The sequence below is a fragment of the Motacilla alba genome, chromosome 1, assembly GCF_015832195.1.
Source record: "Motacilla alba alba isolate MOTALB_02 chromosome 1, Motacilla_alba_V1.0_pri, whole genome shotgun sequence".
NCBI lineage: Eukaryota > Metazoa > Chordata > Aves > Passeriformes > Motacillidae > Motacilla > Motacilla alba.
This window is the reverse complement of record NC_052016.1, coordinates 64,044,253-64,059,493: the sequence shown is the minus strand read 5'-3', so window position 1 is coordinate 64,059,493 and position 15,241 is coordinate 64,044,253. Positions and strand designations below refer to the sequence as shown.

General features: G+C 39.2%; 1 protein-coding gene across 4 annotated transcripts in view; it reads right to left on the bottom strand.

Moving 5' to 3' along the window:
* The window catches only part of TSC22D1 (TSC22 domain family member 1), a 91,164-nt gene that overhangs the window by 12,278 nt on the left and 63,645 nt on the right, over nucleotides 1–15,241 (bottom strand). Inside the window, exon 1 of one of the 4 annotated variants that reach the window (XM_038153006.1) lies at nucleotides 2,996–3,499. The exons of 2 other annotated variants lie outside the window; for them this stretch is intronic. In XM_038153006.1, the coding sequence (XP_038008934.1) occupies nucleotides 2,996–3,081 (86 nt within the window). In that variant the 5' untranslated portion in view covers nucleotides 3,082–3,499. Of the gene's footprint in view, nucleotides 1–2,995; nucleotides 13,488–15,241 lie in introns of those variants that run through there. One more of the 4 variants, XM_038152986.1, reaches the window with a different exon arrangement.

Below are 15,241 nucleotides of genomic sequence, written 5' to 3'. Positions count from 1 at the left end.
AGTGAATGTTGGAGTCACAGGGTAGCACTGCTGCCACTCAGATAGGCTCCTGACTTGCCCAAACCTGTTTTTCAGCCCTATTTCTGAAGAACTCTGCATGTTAAAACAAGCTGTCAATAAATTGATGCAGGTAGAACAGAAACATTAAACTGATTCCGAGGCTGGGGGAATTTACTTATACTGATAGACTGAAACATGTCAAGGTACTTGAAAGGATCCTTTAAATCCTTGGGAGGACTGAGATGTGACTTGAGTGAAAAAATACATTCAAATAGAGAAAACACTAGGTTTAAGGGGCTATTAGACTTTTGTTTTACTTCTTCATATTAGAGTACAACTACTTAATATTTGCCTAATGATGAATTAAAGCCTCTTTTTTAGAAGAGTAAGAACATTAGCTCATAAAAACAGTGAGTTTTCTATCCCTTGATATCACAAGCATCATAGGATCATTTAGGTTGGAAAAGACCTTTAAAATCATTGAGTCCAACTGTAAAACCTAACACTGCCAAGTCCTCCTGTCAGAGACTAGATACCCATCACTCAGGTATGCTTTTAATAAATTTAGATTACTGATGTTCCAATAAGGATGGTCTAAATATAACAGCAAGACAGATGTTTTCATGCCTGCTTTCACTATTCATGTATTTTAACCAACTACAGCCCTTTACCCATCCTAAGAGTTAGCAGATGTACCCAATGCTCTCTCCTTCCAGTTTATGCCATAACCAAAGGCTGAAGTATCTTCTGACCTGTGTTTATCTCCTCCTACCCTCCCATCTTCTGCACTTCAAACCAAGTTTCAAAAAGAAATATGGAGGACGCCACACCACTATTCTTTCTGTATGAATATGGAAAGATGGTGGTGTACATCCAAACTGGACACAGCCACCTGTCTGCAGTCTGCACTTCACAAGAGCCTGCAGCTCCTGCACACCCATACAATCACCATTTCCATCTGTCTAGTGCCAGACAGCTCCCCAACAGCACATAGACATTAGGGATTGCTTTTCCAAAACAACTTGGTGGAGCTCCAGAGCATAAACTCTGAATCTTGGACTTCATTCTGGCAGCCAAACTTAAAATGCAAAATATGCATAAAGTATTTAATTTTATTAAGAGTACAAGTCCTTCTCAGTACCCTGCAAACTGCCCTTGACCAAGGACTGCAAGAAGGAAAAATTTCACCAACTGTATCCATATTCTCTAAGTTTTAAATTAGATGTCTGACCCTAGAATTGCTTCTCTTTCCTCCAGAAAGCCACACACAACTGCACCCACTCTCGAATTCTGCATCTACACCAGAAAAACCTAAACGCTTCTTTGTATTTGACCCATGCATCCAGCAGGGTCAGTTCTGAGAAAAAACATTTAGTGACACGCAGTATTAGCCAAGAAAGGCTGCCATTTGCAATTGCCATTTAGCATTTGCTATTTATGGTGACAGTACAACCAGCCAACTTGAATTCACTGAACAATAACCAGGAGAAAACCAGCATCTCTGCAAGAGAAACTAGAGGAAACAAAGGCAAATGAAAACTAAATAGAAAGTAGCTTGCAGAGTAGGACTACAGGAGAAACTGTCCACATTTTCTGTATAATGCTAGCAGATGCAGACTTTGGTTTATGACTAGAGGTGCTACATCATGCTCCTGTGTGTATCAGTAAGTCAGTCACAACAAAACCTTTTAATAACACAAAAAGGTTAAAAAAAATTACATGTTTACTCCACCACACCTTTTTCATTACACATTCTGTGGAATAGCTTGGTTGATGGCAGGAAACAACCTCCTCAATACTACCTCCCTTGTTCAGTAATACATGATACTAATCACTGCTGTATACACGTGCTGCTCACACATAACTGTTCCCATTACACATCAATTGCTGTTATAGAATATTATACTTATCCTTAAGCATTCAGATTAATTTACTACAGTTCTACTGTTCATTTGAAAGTTCAACATGTTTTCAGAAACCATCAACTACTGAAAAAATTAAAATTGAGCTTTTAAAAAAAGTTTTCCAATGTACAATTTTATAGTCTTTAAAGCAACACCATTCGCAGAGGAAAGCTGTTCTCCACAGGCAATACCACAAACATAACGTGACAAAAATATGAAGTTGAACGTATTAGTTGATATATGTAAACATTTATATAAGATCAAGGGGTTTAGATTTTCAGGGTGTGGCATAACAAAAGCACCAGTTCAGAGATCAGAAGTTAGGAACAAATTCCATGCTCCCTCCCACAGATGGGTATTTTCCTTCTGCACACAGAAAAACAACTTTGCTACATGAAGAGTCAGGGCATTTTTTCCCTTCACTGTCATGAATTTTTAACTCAGTAAAATAATTCTTCCCATTCACCAAGTTACTTGGTATTTATTTTAAACACAAGAAAGAACCACATCAAAAACATGCAGTTCCTATTTCACTGTAAATATGGAAAAGGAGGTTGCAGAAGACTAAGCTGTATTTCAGTGCTCTCCAAACATTTAACAAGACTGATTAACTAAACTTTCATTTAATCATTTGACAGTACAGAAGATAGTGCATGTTATATATGAAAGGTATTTAAAAGTATTTGAATGGATACAAACTTACTTGATAATGAGTTTCTCAAATCCTGTTTTTTTTCAAGTTCTCTTTTTTTGGTTTAATATTACATTACTAAAGATTTGTAATAACTGGAATAACGTTTTTTGAAAAAAGAAATAAAATCACTGTAAGAGCAAATGTTTTATAATACGGATTACTTTAAATACTGCAGTAAAGATATTTCAAGGCATGTAGATTTCCACCGAATAAGTAATCAACTCTGCATGACAGTACTCTCAACCAGTATGATGTTCCTAGCCTGAAATAGCTTTAACAAGTGCCAAGCACCTTGATTTAGAAGTATAAAATACTTGCGCAAACAAAATAAAGGAACCACCCCCCAAAATTAAAACAAATAAATCAAGCATCTACGTATTAAAAACTTCACAAATACCTCTTCAGATGCCGTTCCAGTTCCAAGAATAACACTTTCATGATTATTTGGTCAGGGACTTGTTTCTGGAGAAGTCCCACTTTCATTGATGTATCTTTTTAGTACCTGCTGATTAGTTTCCCCCAGATAGAGGGTCAGAAGAAATACCTCTCAGTCCTTGGTGGCTGTAAGATTAGCATTAGCATTCCACTATTACCTACAGGTCCTGAATTCTGCAGCACTTTAAGAATCGCAAAGCCTTGCCCGTTAAAGATTATCCACTTGCTTCAATTCAAAGTTTGCTGAGTTTAATACTGGTTGGTCATGATCAAGAAAAACAAGAAGGGCAAACAGTGACACCACAGATCCTGAGGTCACATGGTGTTCTGTTACATAAAGCATCAAAAGAGATTAAAATCTTCATGATTACATTTTCAAATCTCAAACAAATGCATCTTCTCTCAGCAGTGCCAAATTTGTCAACTCTGAAGCTGATTCAACTCCCACTTTTTGTGAAGCATGTATTAATCACTACAGGTAGCTAATTCTGCTTAGAGAAAGGCAGTACAAGTTGTGCTGTTTCTCAAATCAAAGTTCTAAGGCTTAATGACAATTCTAATTAGACACAAAAGTGACAGTAGCCTGTTTGCCAGAAAATATTTACACAGACAAGTCCTGTCCGTCACTGCTACTTTAAAAAGAGCCAGTGATGAGAGTTGGAGACATGTATCTAGTTAGCCAGATAAAGATAGCAACTCATCATGTATCAAGCCAAAATACAATCAAATACTGCATATTCTTCCTCACAGAAACACAGATTGCCATGAGGAGGTTCTGGTGCATTATAGCAACTCTCTGCCATGTAACTATGAGCCTACATACACAGATACCATTATCCAACATTGCTTCAATGTAAGCATTTTCCTTCCTTGACCCTGTTGAATGCTTTTCAGTGGGAAGAGAAGTTGACTGTCCACAGTACATTGTAGAGAAGCAAAGAAGATTCATTTCCTTACTCCACAGGCAAGCTGCAGAGTGAGAGAGAACCCTCACCAAGGAAACAGCCAGCCACTTGCAGTATGTGTGCAGGAACTCCCACCGCACCAGAGAGCATGGGCATTGACTACAATGGTTACACCCTTCCATCAGACCAAGACCACACAAATGCAGAGACAAAACCAGAAACCCAGCCTAGCAAATGTTACTTGGGTTTACTGCTGACTGCTAAAGTGATGTCAGATGTGTCTCCTCAAGTAGATTTGCCTTGCAAGAATGCATTGGAAATAAACCAATGGAAGGGTTGAACAAGTTCTTAGAATCATAGAATGATTTGGGTTGGAAGGGATCTTAAAAGACCATCTAGTTCCAACCCCCCTGCCATGGGCAGGGACACCTTCCACTAGACCAGGTTGTTCAAAACCCCATCCAACCTGACGTTGGACACTGCCAGGGATAGGGCATGCACAGCTTCTCTGTGCCTCCTGTGCCAGTGTCTCACCATTCTCACAGTAAAGAATTGCTTCCTGTTATCTGATCTAAACCTGCTCTCTGTCAGCTGGCTCAGAGCATGGCCATGTATTATTTACCTGCACTTCTGTTGTACCTTGCCAAGGCGGTGAAGAGGTGATTGACAGCAAGAGAAGTAGATATTATACAATGAAAAAGAAAGGGGTCTGGCTTGAGTGAGGAGGGGAGAGTTAAAACCAGCTCTACTTAGAACCAAAAAGTCTGTCATCTCACACAAGGAATATTTTCTTTAGGAGCTAATGAGGAAGCAAAGCAAAGAAAGTATGCAAATTGTTGGAAATGAGGGGTCCAGTGGGATTAGTTCCCCATTCCCAAAGCCTGGAGGGAATTCAGCTAATTTAAATGGAGATTCAGATGTACTAACTGTGAAGGAGGGCAGAATACTTCTAAACAGTCTTCCTGGATCCTTGTACGTCTGTCTTACAAGGACAGAGCATAATGTTCCTTTTAAGGCACACCAAGGAGTTGAAGCTGACAAGCTACACTTTACAATAAAAGTTTCTCTTATTATATCAAGTCCATCTCTCTCAGCACAGCATGGGAATGGGTAACAGTCAAGGCTGATTTTAGCATTCTCCTCTCACTCCCACTGAAAAGGCACAGAGGTGGGACCACTCAGATGGTGGAGCAGTTGTATTCCTGGATTTTAGTCCTTGAAGAAGAGGCAGACTGATATAACAGCCCTAAAAGAGGGATGTTTACCCTGAAATCAGAGACACTCTTGAAAGCTTCAAGTGGATACAACCACATAAAAGAGGGAGGTGAATCAAAGTCAACAGGCTTCAATGGAAAATAAACAAGGAACAAAGGAAACACCAATAAACAACTACTGAGAAAGTCTGACCCAGTATTATTGAGTAACTTCAGTATTCAAAATGAAATATTACTTATAGCATGGAATCTTGTTTATAGAGCTGAAGCATCAAGCTGACTAGAAGAATGCTCAAAACCAATTCCAAAAAGCTGAACCAAAACAGAAATTTTACTTTGAGTGGCATCCTTAAATATCCTTCCAGAGTTGGAGACTTGGTACAGCAGTAACTCCTAATGAATCCTTCTGGTTACACAATCCCATATATCAGATATGCTACAGCCTCTGTCAGACATTCTGCACAGCTGAGCAGAGGCAGACAGGCTCAGCTAAGTCTGTGTCGCACGCAACTGCACCAAGAGAGAGGATAGATTTCAAGATGCCATTCCCCTAATGCTGTTTAACATCCTTCTTGCCATCTCTGTTGCCTGTAAAGCTGCACAGGTAGGAGAACCATCTTTCTCCACACCTACTGTGCACACAGTACATGCACTGGGCACAGGTGTTTTCCAGGATGCCTGACACTATGAATACACACTGACATATGCTGGGGTGGGAAAGGGATGAAAGCAGTGACATTAACCTTTCCAGTCTTTACTTTCTCCTTTACTATTCTGAGATGCCCTCTGAACAGGAGCTCCATTATGCTAGCAGCTATGCCATGAGAGTTAAAAACACAGTCCAGTAAGTTGTGCACATCTGACTAATACACTGCTCAGCTCCAAAGCTGTTTTGACTCAAATCTGGGTTTCCTATATAGCCAGAAAGATCACTAAATGTTAGATTACATGGAGGGGGAAAGGAATTTCTTAAGAGACACAAGTCTAAGCACTCAATAAAATTTATGAAAGATTAATAACTGTATTATCAACTCACATCCACACACAAACAAAAAGATACTACTGCAAATATTATTTTAGCGGCATCCTTCTCATTAATTTCTGCTAAAATTCTTGTAATTTGCTCTGCTTGTTAAAAGAAGCCACATCAGAGCCAGTTTGAAAGTGAAAAGCAAATATATACACACCCAAGCATGGATGATGCAGGACTGCAGCATATAGCAGCTGCTTCATTCTGCAAAGCAGCAAGTTCACTACTTCACCCACAAAGAAAAGCCACAGCTAGCTCCATCTCTGGTAACACTGATCACCTTTCCTCATGCTTCAGCCCCAGTTTGGGGAGGACTTTACATTAAGGCAACACTCACAGACTTCATTTGATGACACTTCTTTAGCTGTGTCAAGGAAAATTATTTCTATACCACTGATCTAGAAGCACCTGATTCAAATTAATCCACTTTTTATTTGGGGGATGGTTGTGTGCCTGAGGAATCTATATCAATTCCATTTCTCACCTTCACAAAAGGCAGCAAAGGATATGCTCTGTCAGTTACCAGATTGAAAACAAATTAAAGTGAAAACACAACTGCTTCAGAGGCAGGTATTCTGACAACTATGTAGTTTTTTTGGTAAGCATTTCCCATAAATTTGACAAAGTTGTTTCTAGTGCATTCAAGTAATTAAAAGCATTATTCAGTTATGTCTAAGTCAACAACTTACAGGTAATAGAAACCACAAATAAATCGTAAAACAACTGGATTATCTAAGAGATTGAATATTTTTGTTGCGTCGAAAAATAGCCTCTAGCTGCAACTGAAAAATGCCTGAAGTAAAAGGATCTTCGTTCTTCTGCTGTCACATTCAAGAATTCAGAATCAAGCTATGCTTTCCTTCCTTTGTCCTGAACTATCCTGGCTCTTATATAAAGTGACAGATTGCACACAGATGAATTATCACTCTGGGTACATGAGAATGTCAGATACAGGCAAATTTTAACATTTAATGAAACAAAAAACAAGATTTCATGCATGAGAGCATCAGGGTACCTAGGTTCTCCCCCACCCTGAGCTCTTATGTCCAAAGGGGAAGAGGGAGCCTATTTTAAGATTCTTGATTTGTGGTACTCCTTGACAGTTTTGCTTTAAAAAAAATTAGATTAAAAAAATGCATCAGCCCAAGTTTAAATCTAACCTGTAAGTGAATGAATCTGGCATTCATCCAGCAGAATTTACTGTTAATGTCAGTCTGAATAAAGTGTAGCACTTCAGCCCACATTCCTCAGCATGTTACACATCACTGATTGAGCTGCCATACCTTCACGGGGTAAACATTTAGTAGGTTCACTTTCCACGTTCTATAGAGGACTTGAGACACTGTTTGAATAATGCAGACTTCACCATATGACAAAGCAGAAAATAAAGCCAACCTTTAGACTACAGCATAAAGTGCCCTACGGTAACAAGCATCAATTTTGACATGATGCAACAAACAAAGAATAAATTTAAAATTTGGATGTGCCTATGAATGCTTGATAAAGCATAAAATTCATAAAATTCAAACTCTTCTGGAGACTTTAAAGTTACAAACATGCAATCCTTATAATATTTAGAGGTTAAAAAATACTTTACCAATACAGCAAAGAAACCTTTATATGAAGTTACAGTGCTTACTGTTAGGGGAGATATCCCATACATCAATTGCATCCTAACCTAGGATTTTTAATGCCCTGTTACCTAGCGCCCTCCTATTTTAAATCAGTCTTTATGGAGTGCTTTGACACAGGGTTTTGCACAGCTGCTAGTCAGCAACAGCAGCACACAAAAACTAAAATTGACTTCAGAAAATATTAGAACCCATGAGTAAAGCAATGCATGCCAGATTATCAAAGGAAATAGTTTTGATGACAAGAAAAGGTAAAAAGCACAAAAAAAAAACCCTGTAAAAAAACATCTGCACTGTAGTGAAAACCAAAGCACTGAAGTGAAAGGCAAGAACATGGACAACAAACTGGGAAGTATCTCATTCCCAAATGCTAGCAGCAAAAATCACTGCTGTATTTTTGCTATCTTCGTATTTTGAATGACTATAATGAAGTGCAGTTAGAGAAGATAGCTTTCAGTCCACCATTAAGCAATTAAAAAGAAGTCTTTAGCTATTAATATCCTAATTGAACATCTGAGTAATTTTCTTATACATCCCTCACAGTCATCACCAAGTGATACCAAGGGTATGGGTTTCAGTTACACAGAAATAAGCACTACAATTGCATATGTTTAGCCTGTTAGTTTACACTCAATTTTTATTTTCATCTTGGTACCCCTACATATACTGCTGAAAAGCAAATCCTCCCTGTGTGAAAGAGCAAGAAACACATATGGGGAAGATCTCACTGGATTGAAACATCCATTTCACCTGGGAGCCATTCTAGGCATAGCCAGAGGCAGCTATTTAGGTGAGAACCCAAAAAGGCAAGCAGATAAATGCAACTTTCCTACAGTATCCTCCAACCTGCCAGCAATCAGCAGCTTGAGGAGTTCCTGCATAACAAGAATTAAGTTAGTGTTCAATGATGCAAGAGAACCTTTTTCCAAGAACTGGTCCATTTATTTTCCTTTCAAGAAATTACTTACATCACATAGGTCTCAAGTTTTTGTAAAATTCTGGCTGGTTAACTTGGAGTTAATTACCCAGGCAAGAGACATTTTTAAAATTATCAAATATGAAGCATCAATCACCCTGGCTTCCAAAGAGATATGATTTTGAATCTCAAGAGCAGTCCTGATTTAAGAACACACATTAGAAACACCTGGAAGCCAGCACAAGCATGAAGCAGCAGCTGCAGGAGTCAGTTTTCTCCACCAAGACTACAGTGAGGCATCTGCAAGTAAGGGCTTTACATTCCACTGAGAGTCACTGAACTTCTGTCATTTAATCATACAGAAGAGCAAATGTCATCAAAGCATATTCGAACTGTGCAACTCTGTTAGCACTGATACTGAACAAAACTGCCAATTAGAACAGTTACTGGTTACTGCTTTTTGTACTGTGGAGATGAGTAAAATCAGACTAAGCCTACAGGGGACAAGCCCAGTATCTCTTCCACTTCTACAAGTAAGGCATGTCTCTACCCTGGCCATGCTTTGTTAGCCTAAAGTGAGTGCTCCTTTCCTTTGCTGTAGCACCTGTGAAACACAAACCAGCAGAATCTCTGATTAACAAGAAGCCTGATGAACATGAACTGGCACAGCACCTAACAACAGCTCAGCATTTTTTGCTGCAAGGGATTGACAATTTATCTTGCACGTTACATCAGCTGAATACACAATTAAAAGTGAAGGATTTGCGGAAATTCAGACAGACTGGAGGGGAAGGAACCCTGCTCCCCAAAACATGTCAGCATTTAACATAAGCATACTAGAGGGAAGTTGAGAATACTCTGAAGTTGTAGTTGCTAGTCATACAATCCATGAAATGGAGCCTCACAGTTTTGACAGACAAACACACCATGAAGAAAGACTCAGAGCTTCCTACTGAAAAGGGCCATCCAAAACCTCCACAGGAAAATTTCAGACTAAATCTCTGTCCTGCCTAAACCTCCAAATTGAGACTCATTACTAGGTGTGAGCTAACAGGAACCAGTTAAAGCTATGCTTATGATATTCTTCCTAAGTAATACTGTAGCTTTATGAAACTATATTATAACAGACATGCCTTGAGCATTTGGTGGCATCCATATTAAAGGAGTAAATCAAAGACTTAGAATAATGTAGTTCTAACCATTACCAAGATAGGAAAATCTGGGGGAAGACAGCTGTAGAGTTAAAAATTCTTCCTTTATTTCAGGTTTCAGAGAGCAGCCTGTACTGAAGCAGCAGTTCCGGCCCAATAAGCTTTGGGAGCCATAAAGCTACTGTCTTATTTTTAACAAGTCAACCTGATTACAAAAGGAGGCAAGCAGAACATCACCTCGGAGACACTACAAAAGCACCAATGCATACAGGAGCAACCAAGCCCTTTTGGTATCGTGGGCACAGCAGTTTTAACACAACCCTCACTGCTCCAAGCAAGCTGCAGAGACCAGATGGACTGGGGTTCTCTCTGGCATGCCAACTATTTTTCCACAGTAGGAAAACCACTTTGTTATCCTGCCTCTCTTCCTTCAATTAGGCTAGAAATTCTGCAAGTCAACATCTAGCTAAAAAGTGATTTTCTGATGTTTAAACCAGAATAAAACCCTCCATTAACACATTGCTTCCCAAGAGAAGGCCACTCCACTAGGCCCAAGCATTTGGCTCCTGGACCACCCCAGGACCTCTGATGAGCAGCACAAGGCAAGTGCTGTGCATGCAGAAGAAAGGGAGGTGTAGCTTGCTGCTGAAACTGAAACTTCACAGTCTGACAAGTGTTCTGCATGTTACCTGTTCTTGTACAAATCAATTCCATCATGCTGTGAAACCTACTGAAATGCTTTGACAGGAAAACAGCGTCAACAAAGTAACACCACAGGTGGCAAACTAAATACCTTGCCACTTTGAGACACTGATACCACACAGGTCTTTTCCTGTAATGAAACCCATCAGTGGCCCACCAGGAATGATTAAGCTACATTAGCTCTAGTGTCAACAACACCCTAACATTAAGCATTAGCTCCTTTAGCAGGCATTGGAAGACAGCACTAGTCCGATACTTCATTATTTTTATTATGAACATTTAACTTTTATGCTGTGTCTCTTTTGGTATACTTCTAAACTGACTGCCTTTGCCAATATTTATTTCAGAAAAGCCTGAAAGTCATCACCTTCAATTTTCTTATCTGGCTATGTAACAACAGCCAGCAATTCTGAAATTAGCTGCTTCTGACAAAGCATTTTCTTCAGAGACCTTCTGACAATATTTTCACTTCTTCCCTTATTAGTAAGAAGCACAGTATGTGACAACATTTCAGATGTACTGAAATGCCCCTCAAGCCAGAAACTGGGACGTCAGTTCCAAAGCCAGTAATTATCAGTGGTTTTCTTGAATTGAATTGCTGTAATCAGGTGAGCAAAAAAGCTATGAAGGATATTTGGGAGACCAAAATAAGCGCTTGGAAGAGTATCACTGCATCTCAGAGGAAGACAGATAATTTTTATATACACTACAATTGAGACCAAAAAAAATGTATTTATAATGAAATTAAATATTAAATAACAGAACCACAGGAAAACCATCAAACTACAGATTTGGAAACTAGAAAAACATGTCAGTGAACTAAAGAGAGCTGTAACAGTAAGAAGCAAAGATTCAAAATAAAAAGTCAAGTGGAAGCAGGGAAGAAAGAGGGGAAAAAAAGTAATCAGGGCAAGCCAAACAGTTAGGAGAGCAAAGCATTAAAGAGAGAAGGGTCAGGAACTGCACGAGGGAGTGAAGAGGATAAAGGAATTATTGGCTAAAAATACCCAAAAGAAAGGTAACAGCAGATGTTTTTTTTTTTTGGTACATTTAATATAACATCTGAAAAACAGAAAGAGCATTTCTGGAAATGCCATACTTTTCAAGGGGAAAAAAAAAAGAAACCTAGGAAGGGAAGAATCGAAAAGTTAAATCTACAGCAAGCAGCCGTCAAAGCCCTGCAGTTTCTCTTGGCAGAACAGCACTTCCACTGATAAATCAATGCCATGGGATCACTGTCTTATGATGACAACTTCTAGAAGAGGAAGAAAAAAGGGAAAAAATTTAAAAGTTTCACTCTCAAGCTCCCTTTTCCACGTACATGAGCAAAAACATCCAGCCTGTGACGATGCTCTCTTTAGTTCATGCTCCAAATACAGTGTACTAGAGAAACGCTTTAGGTTAAAGTACCAGAAGTAAATCAGTTATATTAGCTAAGACCTCTACATGGCTCGTCTTACCCCTCTGGAAAGGGCTAAGGTGACAATGCTAGGGTAGCTCCTTCCAAAATGACACATCCAGCCCTGAACTGTGCTGTCCTGCCTTTTGCAGCCACGCACCAAAGCTCCTCCAGCACGCAGGATGTGCTGCCAGGGGCACTGCAGCTCAGCAATGCAGCAGCAGCCCCTGTAGCCAGCACAGCAGCTGCCCTTCAGTGCAGGTTGGTTAAGCACCATTCAAAGCAAAAACCCAGCCTACAAACTGCATCCATCTTTGCACAATCACAACTGATTCGGTCACCGCACGTGCAAGGATTTTTTAGGAGAGCAGCATTCCCGTGTGAGCTCTGAACAATATGCTGCTGTTTTCACTCCTCTTCGGAGCACAGCCATTTTGAGTTGGCAGGACAGATGGATGGATGCAATACCACTTTATTGACCTATGTGCATTTCAGCTCTAGTTAATAATGCCTAGCACTTCATATTGTTCACTGAAAAATGCACCAGAAGTGGCAAGGATGATGGGTTCTAAATGTATTCCTAAAACTCTCTGTACTTCTGGCTTCTGAATATCAATTTATCAAGTTAAAAGAATGAGGAGTTTTGTTTCCAAGGCAGTTGGGGGAAGGAAAAAAAAAAAAAAAAAACCCAAACCAATCAAAGTTTATTACTTTCCCCTTTGGTGAACAGTTCAATATCCCATTAAACCTTTGCAGTGATCCTTATCAGTACATACATACTGAGCTAAGTCCAAAGATGTAAGTGACCTGCTCAGCATTCATGGCAACAGGCCTTCCATTGACAAAGGCTGAACTTTACGTGTTTTAATAAAAGGCACGAATGCAGCTAACAAGACAAGTTGAATAACATTCCTTTACTCTCACTCCATTACACATATTCCACTATTGTATTTCACAATGGGCTCCAACCAACTGCCATGAAAGGTTTGCCTACTTCATCCTGCCCACATGTTTTTGCCTCCTCCTTTTCATTGGATCCGAAGGAAAACCAAAAATTACCACCTGCTACTCCATGTGAACAATATAAAAGTGAAGGCAGAAAAATGAGTGACTGGCAGAATGGGAAGAGTGAGACTGTATAAATGTTTTCCTTTCTAGGCTGCTTTCCCCCTCCTTACACACATGCCCACTCCATTACCAGCAAAAGGTCTCCCAGGAAACACCAGGCAGGATATACTACCACCAAAAAGCAAATACAAAATTTTGTTATTTCCTATCCGGATATCTATTTTACTGTTGCTAAAAGTGAGAGAGAAATAAGAAAGAGCAGATAAGGAAATAAATATTCCTTGCTAATAATTATCTTTTCTAAAGATGCACATCATGGCAGTAGCATTTCCCTTTCCAAGTCTACGGCTGTGTGGCATATCTGATCCAAGATTCATTGCACACTGCCAAGCAAAGGGCATACTCAGTAAATACAGATACAAACAGACTGGTATTTACCTGTGTCAGAAGTTTATCAGAACAATTGAAGAACCAACATTCCAATGAAGATAAACAGGCAGGCAGAAATGACAGCAGAAAAAAGAAAAAAAATCTCAGTTATAATCAAAGTTATCATATTAAGAGACATGCAACAGCAAGTACAATTAACATTAAACCTGTTATTTCAGGGTCACTCAAGAACTGACTGAGTCGCTTGTGCCTAGCAAGAGAGAGGCATTGACACAGATACAACATTATCCAATTATTTTATTCAAAAGTATTATTAGAGTCATTTTCACATGAAACTGTGTGAACCATTCAAAGGCACCCTGCAAGGTAAGTGCACAGTTAAAAAAAGGTCTGCTCACAAGCTTAGAAGAAGTAATTCACATTTTGGATATCAAGTGGTGCTTCTAAAGCTCACTTTAGCATAGACAAGGTTAGATGTCTAGAGGATAACACCCGGGGTCACTGCCTTTTCTCCACTAATCACAGAAATAGCAGAATGAATATCCTGAACTAAGGTTAGCATCTATAAATATCCTTCCCTCCTATAAAGCAGACTTTCCAGTGGCCAGCATAAGCCAAAATGAAAGCTCATAAAACAAACAAAACACGAGAACACAAGAACACAAGCCCCCCAAATTATAAAAGAATTCTGGTAGCTAAAATCTACTATGCACAGCAACTACCTGTACTATGACTTTACAAGGCTACTCAAACTGAGACCCTTACTGGAAAGGATTTTAGTAGCACCTTTGGTGTTCCTGTGCTTTGTGCTGGCTTCTGAGCCCATACATTTCTCTGTTCCCACCTCTCCTGTACTCTTTTCTCTATTCTTTCAGGTACTTTTCCCTTTGTTTTACCAAACTGTCACATAGTAAACCTTCCAGGTGTTCTCCTTTCCCCTATTCCCAGAAGACACAGTTAGCAAAGAAGTTCCAAGCATGAGGGAAGCGTAAGAAGATGGGTAGAAGGTGAAGGCAATGCATACAGAATTAATCTGAGCTGCAGATGTCTCAGTAGAGAATGCAGAGTCTTCTAGCACACCATACTGTAAGGAAAGCTGAGATCCATGGCACACACAAAAAGGTCAATCTGGCACTTTTAGGAAAGCCAGAGATAATAAGATTTAAAGAAAAAAAATAACTCCAAGGAGAAATCATTATACATTATCCTACACTGCACAGACTAACCTTAAAATAATTTCAGCTTCAGATATTTTTACATTTATTTCAACAACTCAAAAAGACTGCTCAATATCGAGCAACTTCCAATGAAAAAAATTAAGATTTGAACCTTTGCTCAGTTACACAGCAGAAGGTACCTTAAGAAACCTTTACCATCTTATTGCTGTTTTAGCATTTATCCCAATAATTTTCTTTTCACCCTAAGTTAAGAGAAAATTAGACAGTTGTCAGTCTCAAATTGCCACTTGTCTGTAAAAGAAAGTCTTTACTAGGATTAAAAAGTATTCCAGATTTTGTTTTTAAAGCAAGTGGTTACTCAGACTGATTTGAAACTCCCTTCACCAGTTAGAGGCCTATTTTTTTCCTCAAAGCCCCTGTTATATAATAATTCAACGGCCTACAAAACACTTATTTCCATGCAACAAGCATAAAACACAAATAATCCATTTTTTCAACAAACACTTCTCTTTTGCACCAACAGAGCAAGATGGAGCTGCCACTAATATCAGCACTGCAAGTAGGTATCTAAAATACAAATGCAGCTTTAAAAAAACAAAACCAAACAAATCCCCCAAAACAAGG